Source organism: Mastigoproctus giganteus, chromosome 9, assembly GCF_048544385.1.
Source record: "Mastigoproctus giganteus isolate SK-2022 chromosome 9, ASM4854438v1, whole genome shotgun sequence".
NCBI lineage: Eukaryota > Metazoa > Arthropoda > Arachnida > Uropygi > Thelyphonidae > Mastigoproctus > Mastigoproctus giganteus.
The window spans coordinates 139,213,858-139,240,244 of NC_143583.1; the positions used below are offsets into that span (position 1 = coordinate 139,213,858).

General features: G+C 39.2%; 1 protein-coding gene across 1 annotated transcript in view; it reads left to right on the top strand.

The window, feature by feature from the left end:
- Positions 1-26,387, top strand: part of LOC150080769 (ras association domain-containing protein 1-like) — a 298,031-nt gene that overhangs the window by 200,082 nt on the left and 71,562 nt on the right. The window contains exon 6 of the mRNA XM_090380815.1: positions 19,212-19,367. Within this exon, the coding sequence (XP_090236941.1) occupies positions 19,212-19,367 (156 nt within the window). The remainder of the gene's footprint in view (positions 1-19,211; positions 19,368-26,387) is intronic.

Sequence of the window (26,387 nt, forward strand, 5' to 3'; positions counted from 1 at the left end):
TTAGTTAGCAAATTTTTGAATGGCTCTTAGTTTTGAATGGTTCCTAGTGCTATTCAAAAGTACCTTATGCTAGAGACATCTTTTAAAGAAATTGGAGTTCACAAAAAAGATGCAAATAACTAATTGCTTTTATCACTACCATTTTCCCCATTCATTAAACAAAACACACATCATGTTTATAGTTATGACGGGTTTACCATGTGCACTAGCATGTGACACTAGTCACTCTAAGCAGGCATTCATTTTCTGTGTATTGTGGATACAGTCAAGTCTGTTCTTTCAGTGTCATAAGTGATTTTTAGTATGTGCTTGTACTACAGTACTAACAACAGTTGCCTCATGTAACTGGACTGACATAAACACTCTTTTGTCTTGTAACACTACATTTTTTTCTCATTTTTTGTTTAAATAAAATTTCTTGAATAAACTTGTTTTGTTATTAAAACATTTGTCTTACAACTGCTTAACCTGGGCTCTACCCCACTGTAAACATTACTTTTGCAACTAATTTCTATTATCCTACTATTGCAGAAAAAAATTTCTAGTGGCTTCTTGAAGCATTTCCAGACCCTTGTTCGTAAAACATATTTTTATTGTTTTAGTTTGTAGAATACATCTTGTATAGTGCCCATCCTGGCAGGAAGTCAGGGACTCTACTTAATATTATAAACATGATTTGACATGTATAGTATCTTACATAGAATGGCACCTAAACGTAAGTTCAACTCTGCCTTGGTACACTGTAATGAAGACAGAACTGTATAAAAGGCCAGAAATGTGCGTAATGTTTTGTTGTTGTTGTTATTTTGGTTTTTAGGAGCATTAGCAACTAAGGCCATATTGCTCTGGGATATGCGGTGGTCATTCCCTGAATGACCTTTCTGCATCCTCCGTATTTGGTGGTGACGGGCTCGAACCCCGGTCTAATCAAGAAGCGTGTGCTACGCACTGCTGCTCCTTCCCACCTCGCTACGGAGGCGCCTAATGTTATGTATGTGTGTGCGTGTTGTTGCATTGTTTAGTTGTTTGTGGCCATTTTGTCACCAGGAGGGTGATCACCTGGAAAGCCTGTCCAGTGTCCTCTTCACCATGGGGAGGTAGGCCACAACGGTGCTAATATCAGCAGTCATGTACTGAATGTCCAAAGTGAGGTTGAAAACATTCAAAAGAACCCCGTATACACACACACACACACACACACACAATAATTTCCTTTCACCCAGGAGACAGAACAGAGGAGAAGATAAAGAAATAAAGAGAAAATAGCATAAAGGGGGAAACAAAAAAGAAGTGGAGTACGATAAAGGATACTGTTCAACCACATCTTTATCCAGTGCTGCCCAAAGTAGTCCACAAAAAGAAAAAGTCTTCAGTCAAACAGAAGCAATAAAGTTATCCAAAAAAACAAGATCAGCAAGGCAGGAACAAGTTCTAGATGTAAATCTGTTAATCACGAGAAAGATTACGAGAAATCCTTGGCAAAAGATGCTAAGAAAAACAGCAAGGATTTCTTTACTTATATAAACTCTAAAAGGAAGGGGATGAATCTAATCGGTCCACTTGACATTGATGGTTCGACTGTTGATGATCCTGCTCAGAAAGCAAACAAGCTGAATGAGTATTTTGCATCTACATTCACACGTGAGGAATTATTAAGGTTTGAAAATGGCAGAAGGTTATCATATTGTAGCAAGGTACTTAATGATTTTGTAATAACCGAGAGCAAAGTGGAAGAGAAATTGTTGAAGTTAAACGTAAGAAAAGCACCTGGGGTGGATGGGATCTATCCAGTTATATTAAAGGAGACGGCAAAGCAACTAAGCAAACCCTTAGCCATAATTATGAGAGCATCCTTGGACTCAGGGGAGGTTCCCACGGACTGGAGATGTGCAAATGTATCCCCAATTCACAAAGGGGGATCGAAGGGTGACACGAGTAATTACAGACCAATTAGTTTAACTTCTGTTCCGGGTAAAATAATGGAGTTGCTGGTTAAGGATGCATTGCAGGATCACCTAGACAAGACTGCAGCAATAATTCAGACACAGCATGGGTTTGTTAAGGAAAAGTCTTGTCTGACAAATTTGATAGGATATTATGATGTGGTTACAAAGGAACTGGATGCGAAAAATAATTTTGATATCATATATATTTGGATTTCAGGAAAGCTTTTGACACTGTTGCGCATGGAAGACTATTGTACAAATTGGAGCAGAATGGTATTAAGGGTAAGTTGCTACAATGGATAAAAGGATGGTTAAGTGCTAGAAGACAGAGGGTGGTAATCAGTGGGTGCTGCTCTTCTTGGACTAATGTTATTAGTGGAGTCCCACAGGGTTCGGTGTTAGGTCCACTGTTGTTTTGTATATTTATCAATGATGAAGGTATATCAGGCTTAATGTCGAAGTTTGCAGATGATACAAAGGTTGGCAGGGTTGTTAATGACAGTAATGGCAGTGTGCTACTGCAACAGGATCTAGATAATTTGGGCAGATGGGCTAAGAAGTAGCAACTGAAGTTTAACCTTGACAAATGCAAAGTACTACATATGGGAAGAAGTAACCCCAGAGAAACGTACCAACTGTGTGGTACTACACTTAAGGTGGTAGAAAATGAAAAAGACCTGGGAGTAATTGTGCAGGCTGATATGAAGTTTTCTGAGCAATGCAGACAGGCTGCCAGGGCAGGTCATGGGGTTTTGTCAATGATATATAGGAATTTTGCTAGCAGGGAAAAGGAGGTGATTATCCCTCTGTATAAGGCAATGGTCAGGCCACGGCTTGAGTACTGCGTACAGGTCTGGAGGCCTCATTTTAGGAAGGATGTAGATTTACTTGAGCGTGTACAGAGAAGGGCAACAAGATTGGTGAGGGGAATGAAGGGATCCTCTTACCATGAGAGGCTTAAGTTCTACAAATTGCAGTGGCTGGAGACTAGGCACCTGCGCGGTGATCTGATTGAGGTATATAAGGCCTTGAATGGGTTGAGTACGCTGAATTCTGATGGGATCCTTCCACTTGTTCAGATTACGAATCTAAGGGGGCATAAATTCAAATTAAGAAAAGACAGATGTAGAATAGATGTGCAGAAATTTTCCTTTAGCCAGCGGGTGGTTAATTGCTGGAACAAACTTCCATCTGTCGTTGTGGAAGTTGATAGGTTGAATAAATTTAAGGAGGAACTGGACAGGCATTTGGAGGGAATGGTGTGATTTTTTTTTTTTTTTTTTTTTGGCTGATGCTGCATAAGCTCATACATTTGCTTTCTTGCATCACATGCCACTACTACTACTACTACTAATCTGGAATGGTATCAGAAGTCACCAGTTAATGACGGTATTACTGTACAGAGGAAGGATTGAGTTGTGGAGAGTCATAATAAAGGATGAACCAGAAAAATACAATGTCTGTTAAAACCTTCTTCGTGTGTTGAAAAACCAGCATAATTTTGTACATGAGGCTATTGGGATGACAGACGAGGCAATATGTCGTATTTTCATTTATGATGTATTTTCAATTTGATTGCTTGAATTAACTTGAGGTTAAAAGTCTTCCTATGATTAAAAGCAACATTGCAGAGGTTTGAAGGGCCTGGAAATTATTGATAGATATAAGTAGCTCCTCACATCCAAGAAACAAGTTTGGAACTGTTGCTTTAAGGGCCGATCTTAAATCCACATAAGCAGACCATATTTAAGTCTGACTTGGTAAAGTTTTGCATTAATCAAACCATGTCCAGTTAGTATGCAGGAGGTAAACAGTGGAGGTGAAAACCATTTTCTGTTTGATGATGGAAGTATCACTAATGGCCACATGATGCAAGGAAGCCTATGGCTTATGCTACACCAGCCAAAAAAAAATAAAACATAATAATAATATAAAATAAAATAACAAAAAATAAAATAAGAATAAAAACAAATTTATAATAATGAGAAGAAAAACAAATTTATAATAATGAGAAGAAAATTTAAAAAAAATAACAAGAAAATATAATAAAAAATAATAATAGTTAATAAGAAAAAAGGAAATGGACAACCTTTGCATTTCCCTCCTCCCTTAGATAATTATCCAGCTGAACTCTGAATTTCCCCAAACTGTCAGCGTCTACCACCCATATAGGTAACCTATTCCAGTAATTTATAACTTGCTGCCTAAAATAAAACTTCCTGTAATCCAATCTAAATAGCTCTCCCCCGTAACTTGAAATTATGGCCCCTTGTTCTAGAATCATTTATGACTGTGAAAATTTCATCCTCATTAATTTTATTTATGCCTCTCAGAGCTTTAAACACCTCAATCAAGTCTCCTCTAAGGTGCCTAATTTCCAAGCTCTGCAACCCACATATTTGAAGTCTTTCCTCATATGGACGCCCTTTTGCCGATCTCATCAGGCGAGTTACCCGTCATTGGATCCTTTCAAAAAGCATCTCCAATCTAAAGAAAGATATGGAAAACATCTCTATATCTTTCTTTAGAGAGATGTTCTCCATACGTGAACATAGTATTCCAAGTGTGGTCTAACAATAGCCTTATATAATGGGATTATGATGTCCTTATCTCTACTCGCCAAAATTGTTCGATAAGTCATTGATAGGACACCATGGGCCTTCCTTGCAACTAGTCATCAATGCTCGGAGAACTCCATATCTCACCATATCATAATACACGAGTCCCTTTCCTCCACTACCGGCTTTAGTTCAACTCTGCCAAGTGTATAAGTTATTTTGGGGTTACTGTTCCCCAGGTGCAATACCTTACACTTTGCTGGACTAAAGCATAGCTGCCATTTTTCTGACCATCCCTTATATCTAGGTCGTTCTGAAGAAGCTCTGCTTGGCAGTAATCATTAACTACTCTACCAATCTTTACATCATCTGCAAATTTAGACATCACGCCCTCTATCCCTTCATCGATGTAATTTATGAAAATCAAAAACAACAATGGTCCTAATACTGATCCTTGGGGAACCCCACTTCTTACATCAACCCAATCTGAGGAATAACCATTTATCACAACCCTCTACCTCCTGCCCTGAAGCCACCCTGCTATCTATCTAAGGATTTTCACTGTGATTCCAACCTGTTCCAACTTATAAAGTAACCGTTCATGTGGGACTGACATTGAAATTATTCCCTAAGTACAGCTCTTGGGTGACCCTGTCAAAATAGCTAACCAGATTCGTTAAACATGATTTTCTCTTTACAAACCATGCTAAGTATCCTTCAGAATTCAATTTCTATCTAAGTAATCCTGAATTCCACCCTTGATCATAGTCTCCATGATTTTCGGTACTACTGAAGTTAGACTAACCGACCTGTAATTTCCCACTTCACTCTTAGAACCACCCTTATGTATTGAAGATACATTGGCACTTTTTCAATCCAACAGAATCTTTCCTTAGTCCAGTGATACTCTCATAATTAGCCTCTATGGTTCAATGCACTCATTTGCCTCCTTCCTTAAGATTAAAGGGTAGGGTAAATGCCATTAACACCAGGATCTTTACTGGCCTGTTGGTTCAAGTTTTTTTTTCATTAAATAAACATGTTAAATTTCAACATCATTAATTACATTTTTTTCAACTTCACTCCCATAATTTCTCATTGACGTAAAGGGTTTTTCTTCTGTAAATATCAATGCAAAGTAACTGTTGAGTTCATCTGCAACTTCAGCTGGGGAATCTAATACTATCCCATGTCCATTACATAAGGGTCCAATCTGGTTTGTCCTTCTCTTTGCACTTATATGTGTGAAGAATTCCTTATCCCCCTTCTTTGCTATCTGTGCCAGCGATTTCTCATAATCTGCCATTGCCAGCCTAATCTTTTCTGTGGCTGTTATAGGCTTCAGTACTTTTTAATGCTCTGTAACTTTTCCATACCATCTTTTTCTGCTCAAGTAATCTGGCAACTTCATTATTCATCCAACTTGGAATCCTCCTCATGGAGTATTTTTTTAATGGTATATAAGCATTCAAGACTTCTGTGATTAATGTTTTAAAGGTATGCCATAATTTAATTGTATTTGCTCTCTGTGAGATATCTCTCCAGTTAATAGAGGCCATGTAGCACCTTAAGCCATCGTAATTTCCTTTCCTGAAATTATAACCCATTCCTTTGCCTTTAACTACTTCTACCTCTTTCTTCATCGTTCACTGTAGAACTCAGTGATCACTTTTTGCTACAGGTTCCTATACTGTCAGCCCTATTATGTCATCTGGTTCATGGATGGTGATGAAGTGTAGAGTATTCTTTTCCCTAGTACTTTCCCTGACATGTTGATACAAATTTTGTCTCCCATGTGGAGTTTCCTTCCCATTTGCTCCAATCAATTATAGGCACATAATTAAAATCACCCATAATAAGACATTCATGTGCTTACTTACTCATTCCATTTGCATGTAGAGGCTCTCATCATAATCTTCACAATCACAGGCCTGTAGATTACTCCCACTCTCATTATACCTTTGCTTCCAGCTACCTCACACCATACAGATTCTATATTAGCATGCGAAACGCCTGAATCCGGAAAGGCTTTCATCACGCTCAGGCTGCTTTTTGATAAGAAGCATGATCCCCCCCACCATCCCTTCTGTCTTCCCTATCCTTTTACCCCCAGGGGGGCTCACATCTGGTGAGTATGGGCTTGGCACACCCAGGGTCCCAAGCTGGTTATCATCATTCTTCTCTTTCTTAGTGATTCCTTTCTACTTCTCTCTCTCTCTCAGGGTAATAGGGAAATTTTTTTTTTGGCCGGTGCAGCATAAGGCTCAGGCTTCCTTGCACCATATGGCTAATAATAATAATAATAAATACATTATACATATCGTACTGAAACTCATCATCATCCCCTATCTCTCGGTGGCACCACATTTCTGTAAGCCCTATTATGTCAGCATTACTTGCCTTAACCAGCAGTTCAAATTCACTCATTTTATTGAGGACACTTCTGGCATTACTGTATAAACAATTAAGACTTAGTGTTCTTGTATAGTGAACTACCCTGACACACCTCTTAAAGTTATTTATGCTTGCTTCCTTGGCATTAGCTGTCTGCTTATTTGAAATGTTTTTGCCCTCAGAACATCTTGCTATGTTCTGTTGTGGTAATAAACAAGAACTCTTGAGGTACGTGCAAGTGTTACTTTGAACAATATTATCAGATAAACGCATATCTATATTACCCTTATCCCCCCCCCAAACTAGCAGTTTCCCTGAACCTTTAAAGTATCCTCAATAATACTGACAAAAACTCTTGCACCACTTTTGTTTAAATGTATCCCGTCTCTACAAAACAGATTCCTTCTGCCTCATGTGCGGGTCAAGCTGATAGAAATTTCCTCCCAAAAGCCTTGCAGATTCCTTCAAGTCTTGAGTTAATCCACAAGGCTTTCAGCATATAATCCTTCTTCCTATTGTGCCTGGGCAGAATTGCAGACATAGACATTGTGACCTAACTCGCAGCACTTCTTCAGTATGGTCCTGTATTTGTCTAACAAACTCAGGTCATGTATGCTTAATGTCATTAGTCTCCAGATGAATAATAATATTCTCTTTGCCCCCTTAAAATGTGACAGTCTGTTGGTGACATTAATGGTTGCTCCCAGCAGCCATACCCTGGTTCTAGTCCACCTATCCTTATTACAAAAAAATTTCCCATTTACCTGAAAATTGAGTCTCCTAATAAAACTAAATCCCTTTGAACCAGAGTAGCTAGCACTTGGTTATTCTGTTCTGGGGCCCGAATCGAGAGTGCATCACTTGGTAGGTTGAGCTCCCAGTTCCATTATTCTTGAGGGCAAGCACCCATTTTTTTCAGTGACTCAAAGTAGTGTAGTTATGTCAGGAAAAATTTTTTGGTAATGGCTACTTTTTCTGTACAACTCCATCTCTTCTGCCAAATGTTCAGTAATAAATTCCAGCATCTGGTTCATTCAGTTTTAGGATCAGCCTGCGGATTAACAGCGATTCCCTGAAATTCCATAGAAATGCCTCAGCAGATGTAAAAACAAAGACCTCTAAATACAACATGCAGGTGGTAGATGACTCTCATCAACCGATGCAATATTTGCAGGATCGCCTATATCTGTAAAACGACCACTTTGCTTATTGGAGGCTTGAAGTGGTGAAACCCATGTTTAGTCTCTAGAGCAAAGTTTCCAGCATCCCCCCCCCATACTTCTCCTTCAACCCATGCACAGTACTAAGTACTATAGGTTTTGATACCTTTTGTGTTTGGGATTTTCATAAAAAAAAAAAAAGGTCAAGTGGTAAAGTGCCTGCAAGAATCTGTAGAGCTGGAGTTGATAGTGTTCGGCAAACGTGAAGAAGGCCAAGGAGAAAACAACATTGAATAGTGCATAACTTAGTTTGTACACTTTTAAGTGCAGTATATCTAAACCAGAACAAACATGATTTGGAATTTTGTCATTAAATGTGTTTAAATATGGTTACTCCAATATATCAAGTCCTTATCTCCACCCGTCGACATGGGCACCTGTATGTGGTGAGGGGACCTCCCAGTGATGCTGGATGCTGCTGGCTTTCCAGATTAGCATCACTGGGATATAACGTCCCATACCTTAGTTCCAGGGTTACATCATTGGAATCCGGCATGTGCAGCCGTGCGGCGCAACTCATGGAAACTTGGAAAGGGGAATCCTGGTGTTTGAGGGGGGCCCAGCCATAATACACCACTTCAGCCCCTGCTGCGACAAGACAGGTGGTCCTGGACTGGCCTAACTGGGATCAATCAGACGGTGATTCTTACTGCTAGGGGTCAACTGCTTTCCAATAAGTCTCCCTCCCTTTGGTCCTGAGATGGGTTTGTTGGTTGTTGGTTTGTATTTTATTGGCGCATTAGCATCTCAGGCTCCTGAGACGGGATCAAGGCTTATTGGAAACATGGATATGGTGCTCCTAAGCGAACTTGGCATCACATTCGTGTACACAGTACCTGCTAGTTCCCTCTTAGGGCTTCATGGTGGGTGAGGTACAGGGCATCTGAAATTTTTATTTTACTCCTATGAGTAATTTAAATCCTTCTCTTTCTTCTGGGATCCCAACAAGGTCCCTACCTAATCGAGATGATAACACCAAAAGTTTTCCTCAAAAGAATGAGGAAAAGTGCCACTTTTCCTCATTCTCCATTCCGCCAGAGAGCAGTCAATTGGGAAGATATCACCCTTCCACCCTTCTTTATCCAGAAAGGATTACAAAGGTTGCAGGATCGCCTAAATCTGTAAAATGACTGCATTCTGCCAACCTTTTTGGTCAAGCTTCAAACGGGAAACAGGTGGAAAAAATCCTGAAAGTCATATCAATAGATGGAATCCTATCACTGTAACCCCCCCCACAAAACTATGAACTCTTCATGAGGTGTCATTTCAGAGTGGGATCTTCTTCCTATCTCTGAAGAAGAGCTCTGCTCTGAACTAAAAGACCAAGGAGTGACGGCTGTCAAAAGAATATCAATGCAGAAGGATGTGAATCTCGTCCCTACCCAAGTTCTCATTCTAACATTCAACACACCACAGCCTCCATGTTCCATCAAGGCAGGCTACTTAAACTGCCCAGTGAGGATTTTCATTCCAAACCCACTGAGGTGTTTTAGATGTCAAAAATACGGCCACTCACAAACAGCTTGTCGTGGTAATCCTGCCTGTGCTCAATGTGGTGTGAAAGATCACGAGAGCAAGGAGTGTTCAGCTTCCAAACCGATCTGTATAAATTGCCAAGGAGAGCACCCTGCCTACTCCAGAGCATGCCAGAGGTGGAAAGACAAAAAAAAATTCAAAAAATGGAAACAGAACTGAACATATCCTATCAGGAGGCCAGAAAATGCATCCAACCAATAAATAATAGAAAGCCTTCATATGCCCAGAAGGTTTCTGCGAAGTGCACCATCAGTACATAAACTGATGACTGTAGCACCAAAAGAGTCGTTTTCTCTGATTGCACACTATTTATTGCATTCACAGAAGCCCACCCAAAAAACATAGTCAGCTGCCACTCCTATTTCCGTACCTTGTAGTGCTCCACCACTACCAAAACCAAGTGGTAAAGAAAGGTACAAATATCAGAAGAGCCACCTGCAATACAAGAAACAATGTAGAAGATAAGGAGGTACTGGATGAATCAGTCCTGAATGTTTTGCAACTGAAGAAGATATGGAGACAGGTGAACGTTCTTTCTTCCCAAAGAAAGATAAAGCTAGGACTGAGAAAACCAAGCCCTCAGCCCTTCGGAAGCCACCAGATGGACACAACAAACCTAAATAATGGATGCATTCAAATTTTTTTTTATCCAAGACAGTTCTACAACTGTTTTGGATTTCATCAAAATAGTGATGACATCAAAGCTCTTCTGCTTAAGCATGAGCCAACTTGCTTTTGATTGCAGGAAACATATTTAAAGGCAAATGAGGACCCATACTTGTGTAATTGTTCAGTTACTCACAAAGATAGAGCTGGGATTGGACCCTGGGATTGCCCATGGAGGAGTAGCCATCCTAGTCGGCAACCATACCCCCTTCCAAGCTTTGCTACTTACCACCACCACCACCTTAGAGGCCGTAACAATTTGTATTACAGTAGGGTTCCTCCTAACTGTTTGTTCCATAATGTTTCTGGAGCAATCGGGTATGGGACATGATATTGCCATGGGGGATGTCTTTGTGTGTGTGGATTGCAAGGAGTGTAACGAAATCAGGCGACAACTCAGCGTTGTTTTGGGCCTATGTGAGAGTTTGAAGGACGGGGTGGATGTCTTCGAAGGATCTAAAGTGAGGGGACCCATCAGGCTCTCAGCTGCCCACATCAATGCCAGAGCTTGCACTTGGTCATCATGCAACACAGCAGCAACCTCCAAGGCAGAATGCGCTGGTCCCACAGGAACTAGTAGTTGTTGGTGACTCTATTGTCAGGAAAACGGAGAACATGCTTTGTAAAAAGGATATGTGGAACAGGACCAGGGTATGTCTGCCAGGGGCAAAGGTTGATGACGTTGTAAAGCGGATATCATCTTTTAAGGGCACAAAAGGTGATATAGTTGTACACATTGGCACAAATGATATTAAGAGTAGGAGACTGGCAGAATTACTTAACAAGTACAGGTCACTGTTGAAAAAAAGCCGTGAATTCGAGTTGAATTTGAAAGTATCTGCAATTCTGCCCATACATGATAGGAGGGAGTATATGATGAGATCCTTGTCGATCAATTCGGCCCTGGAATGATTGTGAAAGGCTCAAGGGTAAAATTTTTTTCAGCCTGGTCTGTACTTGTTAACAGGAGAGACTGCTTCTACAGGGATGGGATACACTTAAATAGAAAGGGTGCAAGAATATTTGCTGATGCTATTGAGGCAGTGTTAGGTGGGTCGGAAAACTGCTAGCTTTGGGGGGGGGGGGATACAAGGACTAATAGATTAACAGTAGCCACTGGCAGAGGTAAAAGTGATTCTTGAACTGCTTCTATTGGAATGAGCAGCAGCCTGGAAAACAAGATGTAGGATATTTCAGAGACTGCTGAGAGTCATTGCAGTACAAGTAAACACATGGGTTGTGTTAAGGTAGCTAAGAATAGGAACAGGTGCATGTATACTTGTGTGTACACCAATGCTAGGAGTTTGATAAATAAATTTGATGAATTTGAGATACTGCTCAAAACATCAAAGGCAGATATTGTTGGGATATCAGAGACGTTGTGTCACACGGATATAAGGAATGCAGAACTGGAATTTGGGGAGTACAACGTCTACAGAAAGGATAGACAGGATAGGAAGGGAGCAGGGGTTATGCTATTAGTTAAGAAACACATAAAATCCAAGGAAGTGAAACCAGTCGACATCGCTGGACAGTGCAGTATTGAGTCAGTTTGGTGTGACATACGCATTGGGAGATCAAAATTGAGAGTAGGAGTGTGCTATGGGCCTAATGACTCTGATGAGAATAATAAGAAACTGTACAGGGAAATAGAGTGGGCCAGTAAATCAGACAGTCTTATAATGGGGGATTTTAATTTCCCAGATATTGACTGGAATTTGTGGGTTGGTCACTCACACAATAACAAGGCTTTTGTGGATTTATTGGATGATTGTTTTCTATATCAGCATGTTCAGGAGCCAACTAGAGGGAGTAATAATCTTGATTTGATTATCAGTAGTGATTCTTCATGCATTAAGAATCTGCAGATAGAGGAACCACTAGGTGGCAGTGATCACAGTGTGCTGAAGTGGGATTTACTCAAAGAGATAACTACCATCAGGGGTAAAGGGAAGGGTTATTGCTTTCGTAAAGGCGACTACGATGGTCTGAGACAGTATTTAAATTCTATACAGTGGGACCAACTGATGATGTTACCAACAGCAAATTCAATGGGAAGCATTCAAAGACCTTATCTTGGAAGCTAGTAGGCTTTACATACCAACTAAGAAATATTGTTCAAGGTTTAGGCCTAAATGGATATCAGATGAACTGATGACACATATGGCAGAGAAGAAAAATGCATGGAATACATATAAATTAACACGTGACACAGAAGCCTATGATAGATATAAGTTGATCTGTAACCAAGTTACAAAGGAGGTTAGGCAGGCAAAGGCAGATTACGAGAAATCTTTGGCAAGGGATGCAAAGAAAAACAACAAAGAGTTCTTTACTTATGTAAACTCTAGAAGGAAGGGGATGAATCAGATTGGTCCACTTGATATTGATGGTTCAACTGTTTATGATCCTGCTCAGGTAGCTAACAAACTAAATGAATATTTTGCATCGACATTCACACATGAGGATATATTCAGCGAGGGGAATGGCAGAGGTGTATTCAACATTGGCAGTAAGCTAGATAATCTTGTAATAACTGAGAGTAAAGTGGAGGAGAAATTGTTGAAGATAAACACAAGAAAAACACCTGGGGTGGATGGGATCTATCCAGTTATATTAAAGGAGGCAGCAAAGGAAGTAAGCAAACCCTTAGCCATAATTATGAGAGCTTCCTTGGACTCAGGGTACCCATAGACTGGAGATGTGCAAATGTGACCCCAATTCACAAAGGAGGATCAAAGGCTGACGCAAGTAATTATAGACCTGTGAGTTTAACTTCTGTTCCAATGAAAATTAATGGAGGCACTGCAGGATCATCTAGACAAGACTTCAATTATAGCTCGGACACAGCATGGTTTTGTTAAGGGGAAGTCTTGCCTGACCAATTTGATTGGATACTATGATGCAGTCACAAAAGAACTGGATGCAGGGAATAACTTTGATATTATATATTTGGATCTTAGAAAGGTTTTCGACACTGTTGCACATGGTAAACTGCTGCACAAATTGGAGCAATGTGGCATTGGAGGTAAACTGCTGCTATGGATAAAGGGGTGGTTGAGGGGGAGAAGACAGAGAGTTGTAATAAATGGACACTGCTCAACATGGACTAATGTTATTAGTGGAGTTCCTCAGAGTTTAGTGTTGGGGCCATTGTTGTTTTCTGTATTTATAAATGATATTGATGATGATGATATATCAAGCTTAATGTCCAAGTTTGCAGACGATACAAAGGTTGGCAGATTTGTTAAGGACACTACTGATTCTATGCTGCTGCAACAGGATCTGGAAAGGTTGAGCAGATGGGCTGAGAGGTGGCAAATGAAGTTTAACATTGACAGATGTAAAGTACTACTTATGGGAAACAGTAATCGCAGAGCAACGTATCAACTCTGTTGTACTACACTGACAGTGGTAGAGAATGAAAAGGACCTGGGGGTAATTGTGCAGGCAGATATGAAGTTCTCTGAGCAGTGCAGATGGGCTGCAAGAGTAGCTCATTGCGTCTTATCAATGATATACAGGAATTTTTCTAGCAGGGATAAGGAGGTGATTATCCCCTTGTATAAGGCAATGGTTAGGCCACACCTTGAGTACTGTATGCAGGTCTGGAGGCCTCATTTCAAGAAGGACGTAGAGCTGCTGGAATGAGTACAGAGAAGGGCAACAAGATTAGTGAATGGAAGAAAGGGTTGCTCTTACAAAGAAAGGCTTAAGTTTTGCAAATTACAGTGTCTGGAGACTAGGCATCTGTGTGGTGATCTGATTGAGGTGTAAATGGCCTTGAATGCGTTGAGCAAGCTGAATGCTGATGGGATTCTTCCTCTTGCTCAGATTAAGATCCTGAGGGGGCACAGATTCAAATTGAGGAGAGACAAATGTAGGATAGATGTGCAGAAATTTTCCTTTAGCCAGAGGGTAGTTGGTTAGTGGAAGAGACTTCCATCCCTTGTTGTGGAAGTTGATAGCCTAAATAAATTTAAGGCTCAGCTGGACAGGTCTTTTGAACGAACGGAGCGGTGAAGCGGAAGTTTTTTTTTTTTTTTTTTTTTTGGCTGTTGCTGCATAAGCTTGCTTTCTTGCTTCGAATGCCTCTACTGATGCTAATGCTAATATTTGCTTCCTGGGAATAACATCTCTCAGGCTGCCTTTGATGATCTCATTAAGCAATTTCCATCCCCCTTTTTTATTATTAGGAGATTTTAATGGATACAGTACTCTGTGGGGTAGCACTGACATCAATAGGAGGGGTCGGATATCGAGCATATGCTTGAAGATAATGATCCAGTGCTCCCAAATGTGGGTTCTAACACCTTCTTCCACATGTCTACCCATACATTTACTGCAATAGATCTGTCTATATACTCCCCGTCACTTCTTCCTCTTTGTATATAGGAAATGGATGACAACAGTTACGGTAGCGATCATTTCCCCATGTTATCCACCCTTTTCAATGGGAGACAGTGCCATCCATCTAGGTTACCACAGTGGAAGCTTGATCACACTGATTGGATTGCCTTCAGACATCTGGCAACATTTAATACCATCACAGTCAGCCAAGAACCTATAAATGATGCAGTTATGTACATCACGGAAAGAATCGTCCAAGCAGCAGCAATTGCAAATCCAAAGACTTAAACACAGTTTCCACAACTTCCAAAACCATGGTGGAATGGATATTGCACAGCAGCATGAAAGGCTCAAAACAAAGCATGGGATATATTTCGCCGTTACCCCACCACAAATAACTTAGCAGCCTTCAAATGTGCATGAGCCAGAGCACACTATGTCAGAGTCAGAAGGACTCTTAGATCTGCTTCACGTCTATTTCCCAGACATCACCAAAAGTCGTCTGGGATAAAGTCTGGAAAATAAAGAGCAGATACACATCATACAATACATCGATCCTAGAACATAATGGATGCACAATTACAGATCTGACCGCAATTGCGAACACTCTAGGGGAGGCATTTGCCAAAGTGTCTGCCAGAACATCATACACCCCCGAGTTCCTGGCCCTGAAACAAAAAACAGAAGTTGCTGTTGAAGTTATTTATCTTCAAAAAACTTTGAGGTCTACAAATTTAGCCCCAGGGGCTCACATTTGGTGAGTATGGGCTTGGCACACTCAGGGTCCCGAGCTGGATATCATCATTCTTCTCTTTCTTAGTGATTCCTTTCTACTTCTCTCTCTCTCTCTCTCTCTCTCCTCTCTCTCTCTCTCTCTCTCTCTCTCTCTCTCTCTCTCTCTCTCTCCCCCTCTCTCTCTCTCTCTCTCTCTCTCTCTCTCTTCTCTCTCTCTCTCTCTCTCTCGGGATAATCCAGAAATTTGTTTTGGCCAGTGCAACATAAGCCTCAGGCTTCCTTGCACTATATGGCTAGTAATAATAATAACCAACCATTTACAGAACATGAAGTTAAAGTGTAAATCTCTGTCCAAAGTGAGTGCCAATGGCATAAGGCAATCATTCTTGCCTTTCCTAAGCCAGGAAAGGATTCCAAAATTCTGAACAACTACCGTGCTATTGCTCTGACAAGCTGCTTGTGCAAGATCCTGGAAAGGATGGTCAATGCATGGCTCATATGGTATTTAGAAGCAAATGACCTCCTTTCCAAAGTACAGTGTGACTTCTGAAGGAACAGGTCAACCACTTGACCATCTAATAAGACTGGAAACATCCATTCCAGATGCTTTCTTGAAACGTGAGCACCAGGTGTCAATTTTCTTTGATATGCTGTATAACACGGCTTGGAGATTTGGAATTTTAAAAGATATCTATAATTTTGGTCGTAGGGGTCACCAGCCCTTTTTATTAAAAACGTTTTATTAAACCGCTTCTGCCAAGTTTGTGTCGGATCTGTTCTGTCTCTCTCTCTCTCTCTCGCTCTTTTTGCCAAGAAGATGGAGTCCCACAAAGATCAGTTTTGAGTGTTACATTTTTTGCTATCAAAGTTAATTCTATTACTGAACAACTTCCTCGAACCATAAACAGTGCCCTCTTCGTCAGTGACTTCACCAATTTTTCACAGTCGTGTAATATGAGGGTCGTAGAAATGCAATTGCAACATGCCATTAACCATGTCAGCTATTGGGCAATGGCTAATGGTTTCAGGTTCTCTCCTCAGAAGACTATCTGCATACACTTTTGTTGCAAACGGAACCTTCACCCTGAACCAGAAATCAAGTTCACATAAAACATTATTCCGGTAGCACCCATATTTCAACCAAATATCACCAGTAGATCGACACTGATGGAATTCATACTGGAGATCATTGATCAGATAGGAGTTTTCTAGATAGTTTAAGAGTTGGCAGTTAATTGATGTCTCCATTGCTTTAGAAAGAGTAGAAGTAATTGCAATGGGATGATAATTGGATGGGGGAGATTTGTCACCCTTTTTAGGAACTGACCGGATATGAGCAAATTTCCAAGCAGAAGGGAAAGCACCTTTAGAATAAGAAATGGAATAAAGGCGACACAGAACAGGAGTAAATTCAGGAGCACAGGTTTTGAGAATAAGTGGAGAAATACCATCAGGACCAGAAGCTTTCTTAGCATCAAGATTGTTCCAAGTTCTTCTGACATCTTTTTGGTGGAAGACCACAGGAGGCATGAATGCAGTGTACTGGGAATTGTAGGAGGTGGATTACCAAGATCATTAATACATGAGTTGGAAGAAAAGTAGGATGCTAGCAGATCAGCTTTATCTTTGTCTGCAGTAGCAATAGAACCATCTGGTTTTCACGGAGGTGGGAACACAGATGGGGAAAATTTGCAGCCAATAGTTTTGGCACGAGAATGCTTGACTATCATTTGAACAAGAAAAAAGTTTGTTTTATACTGTTGGCCTGTTCAAATTCTAGGTTAGACTGATTAATAACTGCTTTACAATTGTTACGAGTTTTGGTGTAGGCACAAAATGAACCTGGGGATTTGGATACAAGCCAATTACAGTATGCAACATTCTTATCTTGAACAGCCTAAGCACATTTATTGGAAAACCAAGATTTAGATAAATGACAAGATTTTAAGGTGCAGTGTGGAATAAAGGATTTTATTCCTTTAAGAATAATTTCACCAACACAATCTGAGCAAAAATTGATATCAGAAGATTTGAAACAGTAATCTAACCAAGGAAAAAAAAAAAAAATAAATAAATCTTGCAGATAATCCCATTTTGCATTCTTGTAATGCCAAAGAACATGAGGATGAGAATGGCTATGAGAGGTAGGCTCCATTGGCTCAGACCACCACCAAGTTGTGATCTGAGGTGCCTAGAGGTCCATTCACCTTGACTGTGCACTTAGAATGGTTGTTTGTGAGAAAAAGATCAAGTGTTGGCTGTGTGGTTAGGATTTTCTGGTATTCTGGTAGTTAAAGGAACAATCTGTGTGAGGTCATTAGTAATTGCAAAAGCCTCAGCATCTTGACCAGCTGGATCCATGTGACTAGAATATGGAAGCCACCTGGAGTTATGAACATTAAAATCACCAAGGAAAATTACCTGACTGTTAGGAAATTTGAAAATTAGGAAAATCAAATTTTAAATGAATTAGTGGATTTGCTAGAACAATAGAGGCAACAGATGAATTTGACAGAATGTGATTTTAAGCCAAAGAAGATTGAAAAGAGGAGATTTCAAATTACTTAGTCTCTGACAGAGAATATCATGATGGAAATATGCACAAGTTCTGTCCTTGAGGCTGCCACAGACATTCTGTCAGATATACCATGCTGTGCTTGCTACCTAATAGTCTAAAATGCTGATGGAACTGATATTTGGGTGACACTGAAGTCAAACATGGACATGTGTTTTTGTAAGGGCCAGCTCCTAGAATGTCTGTTCAACTCCACCTTGTATCTCTGTGAAGATCAGTGGTTCTGTTCTTCACCTTGTATCTCTGTGAAGAACAGAACCACTGAAAGAGAGCCAGAAATGCGAGTAGTGTAGGTTTGTGTGTGATTATGTGTTTGTGTGTGTTCTATTATGTTCTGGCTGCTTGGCTACCCAGAAGCATCAGTCAGAGCCAGCCCGAGGGGGGTGCGAACAGTGCGAGCGCACAAGGCCCTGTGCCACTGACTCATTTTGCAAAATAAAAATGGTTTCATTTTTTTTTTTGTTTTAATACCGTCATTTAATCGCCATTAAATGGCCATATGTTTAATATACATAAGAAATAAAATGTCAATAATCATGTTATTAACATCATCTTAAAGCCCGCCAAGAATTCTCCAAAGAGCACGGAAAAATATATTTTCTTTCAAATATATTCAAAATATCTCTCCTTACAAGTTGCTCAGACGTACGATTATATGTTGGCAGCGTTTGCAAAGTTATCTTACTCTAAAGGCTATATATACCACCGACTAAGCTATTCATTTTAAGCCTCTTTAGTAGGCTACTCATTAACTACGCTTCTTCAGTAGGCCATTTACTCATTTGATCCTAATCTAGGCTACCGCAATATTATTGAGTCTCTTAGAGACCTTATAAACAATTAGGCTGATCAAAGCCTACAAATAAAAATAATAATTATATAATAATTTATTGGAGTTTCATTTGAAATTATTGAATAAATATTCCCCACAAATACGAATATATATATATGTATATATATATATATATATATGACAGCTGATCGTACATCGTACATTTTTATCGCGATTCGCGAGGTGTGAAAATAAATAACATATTCGTATCTATTTCACAACATGACTAGTACAGACAGATGCAGGAAGAAAGTATATGTGTGGCTCTGATAAATTGAAGAAAAAAAAGAAAGAGAGAAGAAATTACGGAAAAACAGAGGAACTCTCTCGCAAAATTTTTAAGAGCCGAAGTTTGTTGCACATTTTGTGCAACAAACTGAAGAAATGCATAATTCACAGTTACTGGAAGATCAAACTCGCGGAAATGAAATTACGCCGTACAACATCCACGAAAACAATCCTGATCATCATAAAGCCAGCTCTCGTCCTAATGAAGAGGAAAGCGATGATAAGAAAACTGTAGAATGGGAAGATAATCACAAAGCAGAGGGAAACGTACAGACAGAGGATTTTTTGTCAGCGTTGAACAAAGAACAAGATGAATTATTCCGAGGACCGCAGCTTCAAGAGGATCAACAAAGCGACGAAGACGAAAATGTCGATATCAATGATCCTGGTACTTGGCCTGAAATTATAACTGATAAATTTAGAATGGCTATCGTACAAAATGGCGTGACACAAGTAAAAAAACTACGATTTTCCGAAAGTATAAAAATAACAGAAGTTTTTTTGAAAATTATTATGTAAGAAAATTAACGAATGGGGAACGTCAAGAATGAAGGTGATTGCTCTACTCAAAGTACAAAGATGCCACATTGTGTGTAAGCGTGTAAGTTATTCTCATCAATACCACTTCTCTGTGAACTGGGACTTAACGATTGGGGTACATTTAAGTTCGCGATTACAAAGTCATGAAAGATCAGAATGTCATTTACAAGCTATGTACAAATTGTTACAACTTGAAAAGAATTTGAAACTTGGAAACATTATTGACAAAGACACGAAAAAATAATTAAAAACGAAACACAGCATTTAAAATGTGTTTTGTGAATGAATAGTGGCTGCAATTTTATATTTATTAGAGCATAATTTGGCGTTCAGGGGCAGTAGCGATGCTTTATATAAACCGCACAATGGTAATTTCTTAGGTCTCGTAGAATTACTTGCAAGATTTAACCCAATCATGAAACAACATTTGAATCGGTGCGTAGAATCAGCATCGCATTCCTATTTACTCATAGAATACAAGATGAACTGATTTCTGCTTTGACTAAAAAAAGTTAGAAAGGAAATAATAAATACAGTTAAGTAAGCTAAGTATTTCACAATTTTATTAGATTGCACTCCAGACGTAAGCCATCAAGAACAATTATCTGTTATTTTAAGATATGTTAATGTAGATAACTGAAAGTGATGTGAGTATACAAGAACGATTTATTTGTTTTGAAACAGTAAAATACTCGACAGGAAAAGGGTTATCAGCCAAAATTGAAAGCATATTAGAAAAGGAGGAATTAGATTTAGGAAACTGTCGAGGACAGGGGTACGATAATGGAGCTCATATGAGAGGTTAATATAAAGGCGTGCAAGCACTTATCCTGCAAAAGAATTCCAAAGCACAGTATATGCCCTGCAGAAGTCAATTTGAATTTAGTTCTTGGAGACATTTCAAAATTATCTTCTCTTGCAAATTCATTTTTTGGGACTTTACAAATCATATATAATATTTTTGCAAGTTCTGTGATATGCTGGGATATATTAAAAGAGCGTGTCAAACATCTTACTCCTAAACTACTGTAAGAAATGAGGTGGGAATGTCGCCTCGAAAGTGTGAAATTGTGAGATACCAAGTACCATAATTTTCTCTAGCTTTGAAATACCTTTATGAACATACCAGTGACATGAAAATGAAATCCGATCAATTGAAAATAAACTTACTTCTCATTTGAATTTTTATTAAGTTTGCTCATTTGGTATGACATACTGAATGAAGTAAATATTGTGAGCAAGATATTTCAAAATTCAAATATAGATATCGGTACTGCAAATTCACATTTAAAAGGCCTTTTAAATTTTTTTGAACAGTATCATGAATCGGGATTCAAATCTTCTTTAATAACTGCAAAGGAAATAGCCGAAGAATTACAAGTGACATCTGAATTTAAGAATCAAATAACTGGACGAAAAACAAAGCAATTTTGTTATGAAGGAACTGATCAGCCTATTTCATCAGGTGAAGAATATTTCAGAATTCAATATTTTCTAGTCATAATCGATAGTGCGATTATTTCTTTTAAGAAAAGATTCGAAATTTATCACAAACATGAGACATCATATGGTTTTTTTATATAATTTGGATAATATTCAAAAACTGACTGAAAACGACCTTCTTAAATGTTGCTAAGACTTAAATGTGACCTTGCAAGATGATATTGATTGCATTGATTTATTTAATGAAATCAAAATTTGTCATCGAGTTTTACCTTCCAGGATCACAATATTACAAATATTACAATATTTACTGAAAAATAATTTATTTGAATTGTATCCAAATTTTGTTACTGTTCTGAAAATTATATTAACCTTACCAATTACCGTCACATCTGTAGAAAGATCTTTTCAAGATTGAAAATAATAAAAAATTACTTGAGATCTATTGCTTGCAATTACTTGCAAAGACTTAAATGCGACCTTGCAAGACGATATTGATTGCATTGATTTATTTCGTGAAATCAAACTTTGTTGTCGAATTTTGCCTTCCAGGATCACAATATTTACTGAAAAATAATTTATTTGAATTGTATCCAGATTTTGTTACTGTTCTGAAAATTATATTAACCTTACCAATTACCATCGCATATGCAGAAAGATCTTTCTCAAGATTGAAAATAATAAAAAATTAGCAGTGTCCTGAGCAGTCATCTGGCGTAAATAGCTAATCAAGGATGAGTCCTGCCAGTTGGAAGTCTCCCGGGAGTCTGCAATCACTGTGCTGTAGATGTTCAGGGTGTAGGTTTTGTCCCGCATTTTCTTGTAGACTAGGCCACAAGGATTCAACCTACCAGACTCTCTGACGAAGTCAGACCATGTTGCCTTCTGCCTCTCTGAAATGGCCTTTGTGTATTCATTTTTCTTGGCAATGTATTTGTTGTGTAGTCATGCAACTTCTGGGGCTGGCCAGTCATGGTGTCACTGGTAAAATCAGCGAGCTCGGTGGACAGACCGTTTAAGCAAGGGGAGTTCCCGAGTCTACCAGGGGCATACAGTTTGACAGAAGACTTTCTTCTTGGTGGATTTATAAGAGGCCTTCAGGATAGCTTGCTTCAGGGTGGTCACTAATTCATCTGCAGTGCAGATGCTACATTGGGTTGGATCTTTGAGAGAGAAATCTGATACAATAGATCATTTGAAAGATTCCCAGTCAACATTTCTGATGGAAAAACTGACAAAGTCCAGAATCCTAGTTTCGTTGGTATTTATAGTTGTAGTTAAGGTTATGGAGAACAGGATAAATTTGTGATTGCTAATTGTCCAGTTGGGGATGACTTCCCAATTGGAGACTAGAGGGCTAAATTTCCTTGTGGAAACGGTGAGATCAGTGTTTGACTCTCCAGTGGAGCTGCTGTAAGTTGTATGCTGACTAGGCCGATTGTGAATTGTTAGGTTCTTGCTGATGATAAAGTCCTCAACCAGCATTCCCCGGTGTCATTAGTCGAACTGAACCGGAATGACGATTTTGTGTTGGCATCAGTGATTATGAGGAATGATTCGGGGGCAAGGAAGTCTAGGGCGTACTCCAAGAAGTTAAGTGAATCGTTGATATCTGCTGGTGGGGGGCAGTAGAGTGACATCAGGTAGAGAGATTGTGACACTGAAGTCAAGTGGACCTTATTCCAGTCCACTTGACTTGAATCCTTTTCTTGGAAGTCTAGGGTTAGTGACCACAGTGCCTTTTCATAGTGATTATCTGGTATGATTTACTGTAAATACATTTCTCCCGAGTTTCACAAGTCCATTAACTCTCGAGTATTAGAATTAAATAGATCTATTCAAATAATGTAACCTGGAAAGGAAAGTATCTTTCTTTAACCCCCTTTTTTTTATTTTTAGTTCATACTAACCTTCTCTTCGCTTAGGTCACTAGGTGGCACCGCTCTTGCTTCCACATAGCAGGGCTGGTAACCTGGGAGGAAAAGACAATCTCCAAGGGCCAGAAAGAGCGCATCATGAGTAAACCAAACTCTGATCTATCTGGGTGCCAGACACATCCCGGACATCCAAAAAGAAAGACAGGTCCAATATAGGAACTGCCAAACGTCAAAAAACTGAGACAGAGATCTACCCTATTCCAACTTTCTTAATTATACACTCAACTGGTGAAAACACAGTTTGGAAACTCTCACCATTTAGAGTCCAAAAGGAATTAGAAAGTAGAGCAGGATCGCCCAAGTCTGTAAAAAGACTGAGGTCAGGAGACATTCACATTGAGCCCTCTAACACACAACATTCAGAGCAAATTTTGAACATTAAACTTTTTGCAGGACTACCAGTCACTGTGGCACCCCACAGATCACTGAACACCTCTAAAGGAGTGATCTCAGACTGGGATTTACTAGATGTGTCTGAAGAGGAGATGCTAGAAGAACTTAAAGAACAAGGAGTTATTCAAGTGAAGAAAATCTCCACCAGAAAAGATGACAATCTGACCTCAACACGTAATCTGATCTTGACATTTAACACGCTGCATCATCCAACATCCATTAAAGCCAGATATCTGGTATGCAATATCGGACCATTTATTCTAAACCCACTCTGGTGTTTCCAATGTAAGAAATATGGACATTCCCAGACAGCTTGTCGGGGAACCCCTACTTGTGCAAAAATGTGGGTCAGTAGAACACAACTGCGATGCCTGTATTGTCCCTCAACCAATGTGCTCAAATTGTAAAAAAGACTACCCTGCCTATGCTAAAACATGTAAATGCTGGAAAAGCAAAAATCTTATTCAGAAATATAAAGCAAACCATAATGTTTCTATCAAGAAGCAAAGCAAATCATCTCACCACCAACCCACCCAAACAGGCCTACATATGCCCAAATAACCAAAAAATACCAGTCAACAGCAATGCAAACTGAATTATCAGTACCCACAAAGGAGTCTTTCTCAAATTACCTCAAACCTCTGTACAGTGCAACTCAAACTGAAGCAGTGGGTATGCCAATATCTATACCACGCGACAAACTCCACTCCCCGGACCAAGAATGCAAAGAAAAACAAACCATAACTTCCAAACATCAACGGTAAATGATATTAATGAAAAGAAAAATCTGCAGATGATGCTGTCCTTGAAATTTTTGTTGAAGGAGACATGGACACGGGGAAAGCCTTTCTTTCCAAAAAAAGATAAAAACAAGAATGAAAAACAGAGAACGTCAACAACATGAAAACATTCTGATTCAGTGGAATTGTCATGGTTTCCGTGCTAATATTGATGGCCTGAATGATCTCACCTCTAAATATACACCAATATGTCTCTGCCTTCAAGAGACATTTAAAACCTCAAGATACACCAAAACTGTCTCAGTATAATATCTTTAGAAAAGGCAGGACCCACCAAGATATTGCACATGGTGATGTAGCTGTTTTAGTAAACCTGCATGTTCCTACCAAGCAGGTCCTACTGAATTCTCCACTTGAGGCAGTAGCGGTCCATATAGCTGCTGACATCCATATTACAATATGCTCCTTGTACATTCCACTTAGTTATAGCTTTCAACAAAATGATCTAGATAATATCATAGCTCAACTCCCTACTGCTTTCCTCATTCTGGGAGATTTAAATGGACATCACACACACACACACACACACACACACACACACACACACACACACACACACACACACACACACACACACACACTATGGGGCAACAACAATATTGATCAAAGAGGAAAAGTAATTGAAAAATGTTTAGATGATAACAACCTTCTCCTCCTAAATGATGGATCACCTACCTATATTCACCTTCCTGCTGGAACAAATACTGCAATAAACTTGTCTATCTGTTCAGCAGCCCTATATCCTACCCTAAAATGGACAATAAACAATGATCCACTGCACAGTGATAATTTTCCCATACAAATTGAATTGCTAAACAAGCCCTCTTATCATCCTACTAAAATTCTGCAGTGGCTCACTGATAAAGCAGATTGGCAGACATATAAAAAACTAGCTAAATTTGGAAATAATCCAAGAATTCCCAATTAATGAAGTCGTTGAACATGTCACAAAAACAATATTACACGCAACAGAAAAAACCATACCAAAATCCTCTTCAAAATCAAGAAACTCCTACACATAAAATTTGGAAGATAATTAAAAAAATTAATGGTAAATATCAGACGACTCCTGTACCTATCATGGAATGGGATAGAACGTTTCTGACCCTGCTAAAATTGCCAATGTCTTAGGGGAAACTTTTGCCAAACATCAGCAACAGAAATTTACACCTCATCCTTCAGAAGATTTAAAACAAATAAAGAAAAACAAAAATTAAATTTTTCATCAAAAGGGGAATGAAAAATATAACCTACAATTTACTATCCATGAACTGCGTAGAGCTCTGTCAACATCTAGACACAGCGCAGTAGGACCAGATAATATTCAGTATTCAATGATACAGGAACTAAGTGCTGAATCATTGCACTCACTCCTTGATCTGTTCAATAGAATTTACCTAGAGGATACATTCCCTAACAATGGCATCATGTTACAGTTCTTGCCTTCCTTAAACCAGATAGAGACCCAAAAAACCCCACTTGCTATGGACCCATTGCCTTGAACAGTTGCCTCTGCAAAATTCTTGAAAAGATGGTAAACCGTTGATTGTTATGGTACTTAGAAAATTTTAATCTCATACATGTTGCACAATTTGGTATCTGACAAAACAGATCAATATACTAGTACTAGTACGATTTGAGAACTCCATCCGAAATGCATTCCTTAGATTGGAACATCATGTCATGGTATGCTTTGATATCAGTAAGGCTTATGATTCCTCATGGAAGTATGGAATACTCTGCGAATTATATCAACATGGACTTCAGGGTCATCTCCCAATTTTAATACAAAACTTCCTGTACAAACGCACTTTTCAGGTTAGATTCAAAACTTCATTATCCCAATTATTCTTTCAAAAAGGAGTCCCCCAAGGCTCTGTACTAGTGCTACACTTTTTATAATTGCAATTAACACCATTGCCAAACAACTTCCAAACACTATTGATACAGCACTGTGTCTAGATGACCTTAGCATTTCATGTCATGCAAAAAACATGAATACTGTTGAAGGACAGTTACAAGGGGCAATAAATAAGATCAGTTCATGGACACAAATTAATGGCTTTCAACTTTACCCCCAAAAAATGTTGTGCATCCATTTTTTCCACCAACGTAAACTCCACCCACATCCGGAACTACAACTAAATGGTCAACCAATAGCAGTTTACCCCACC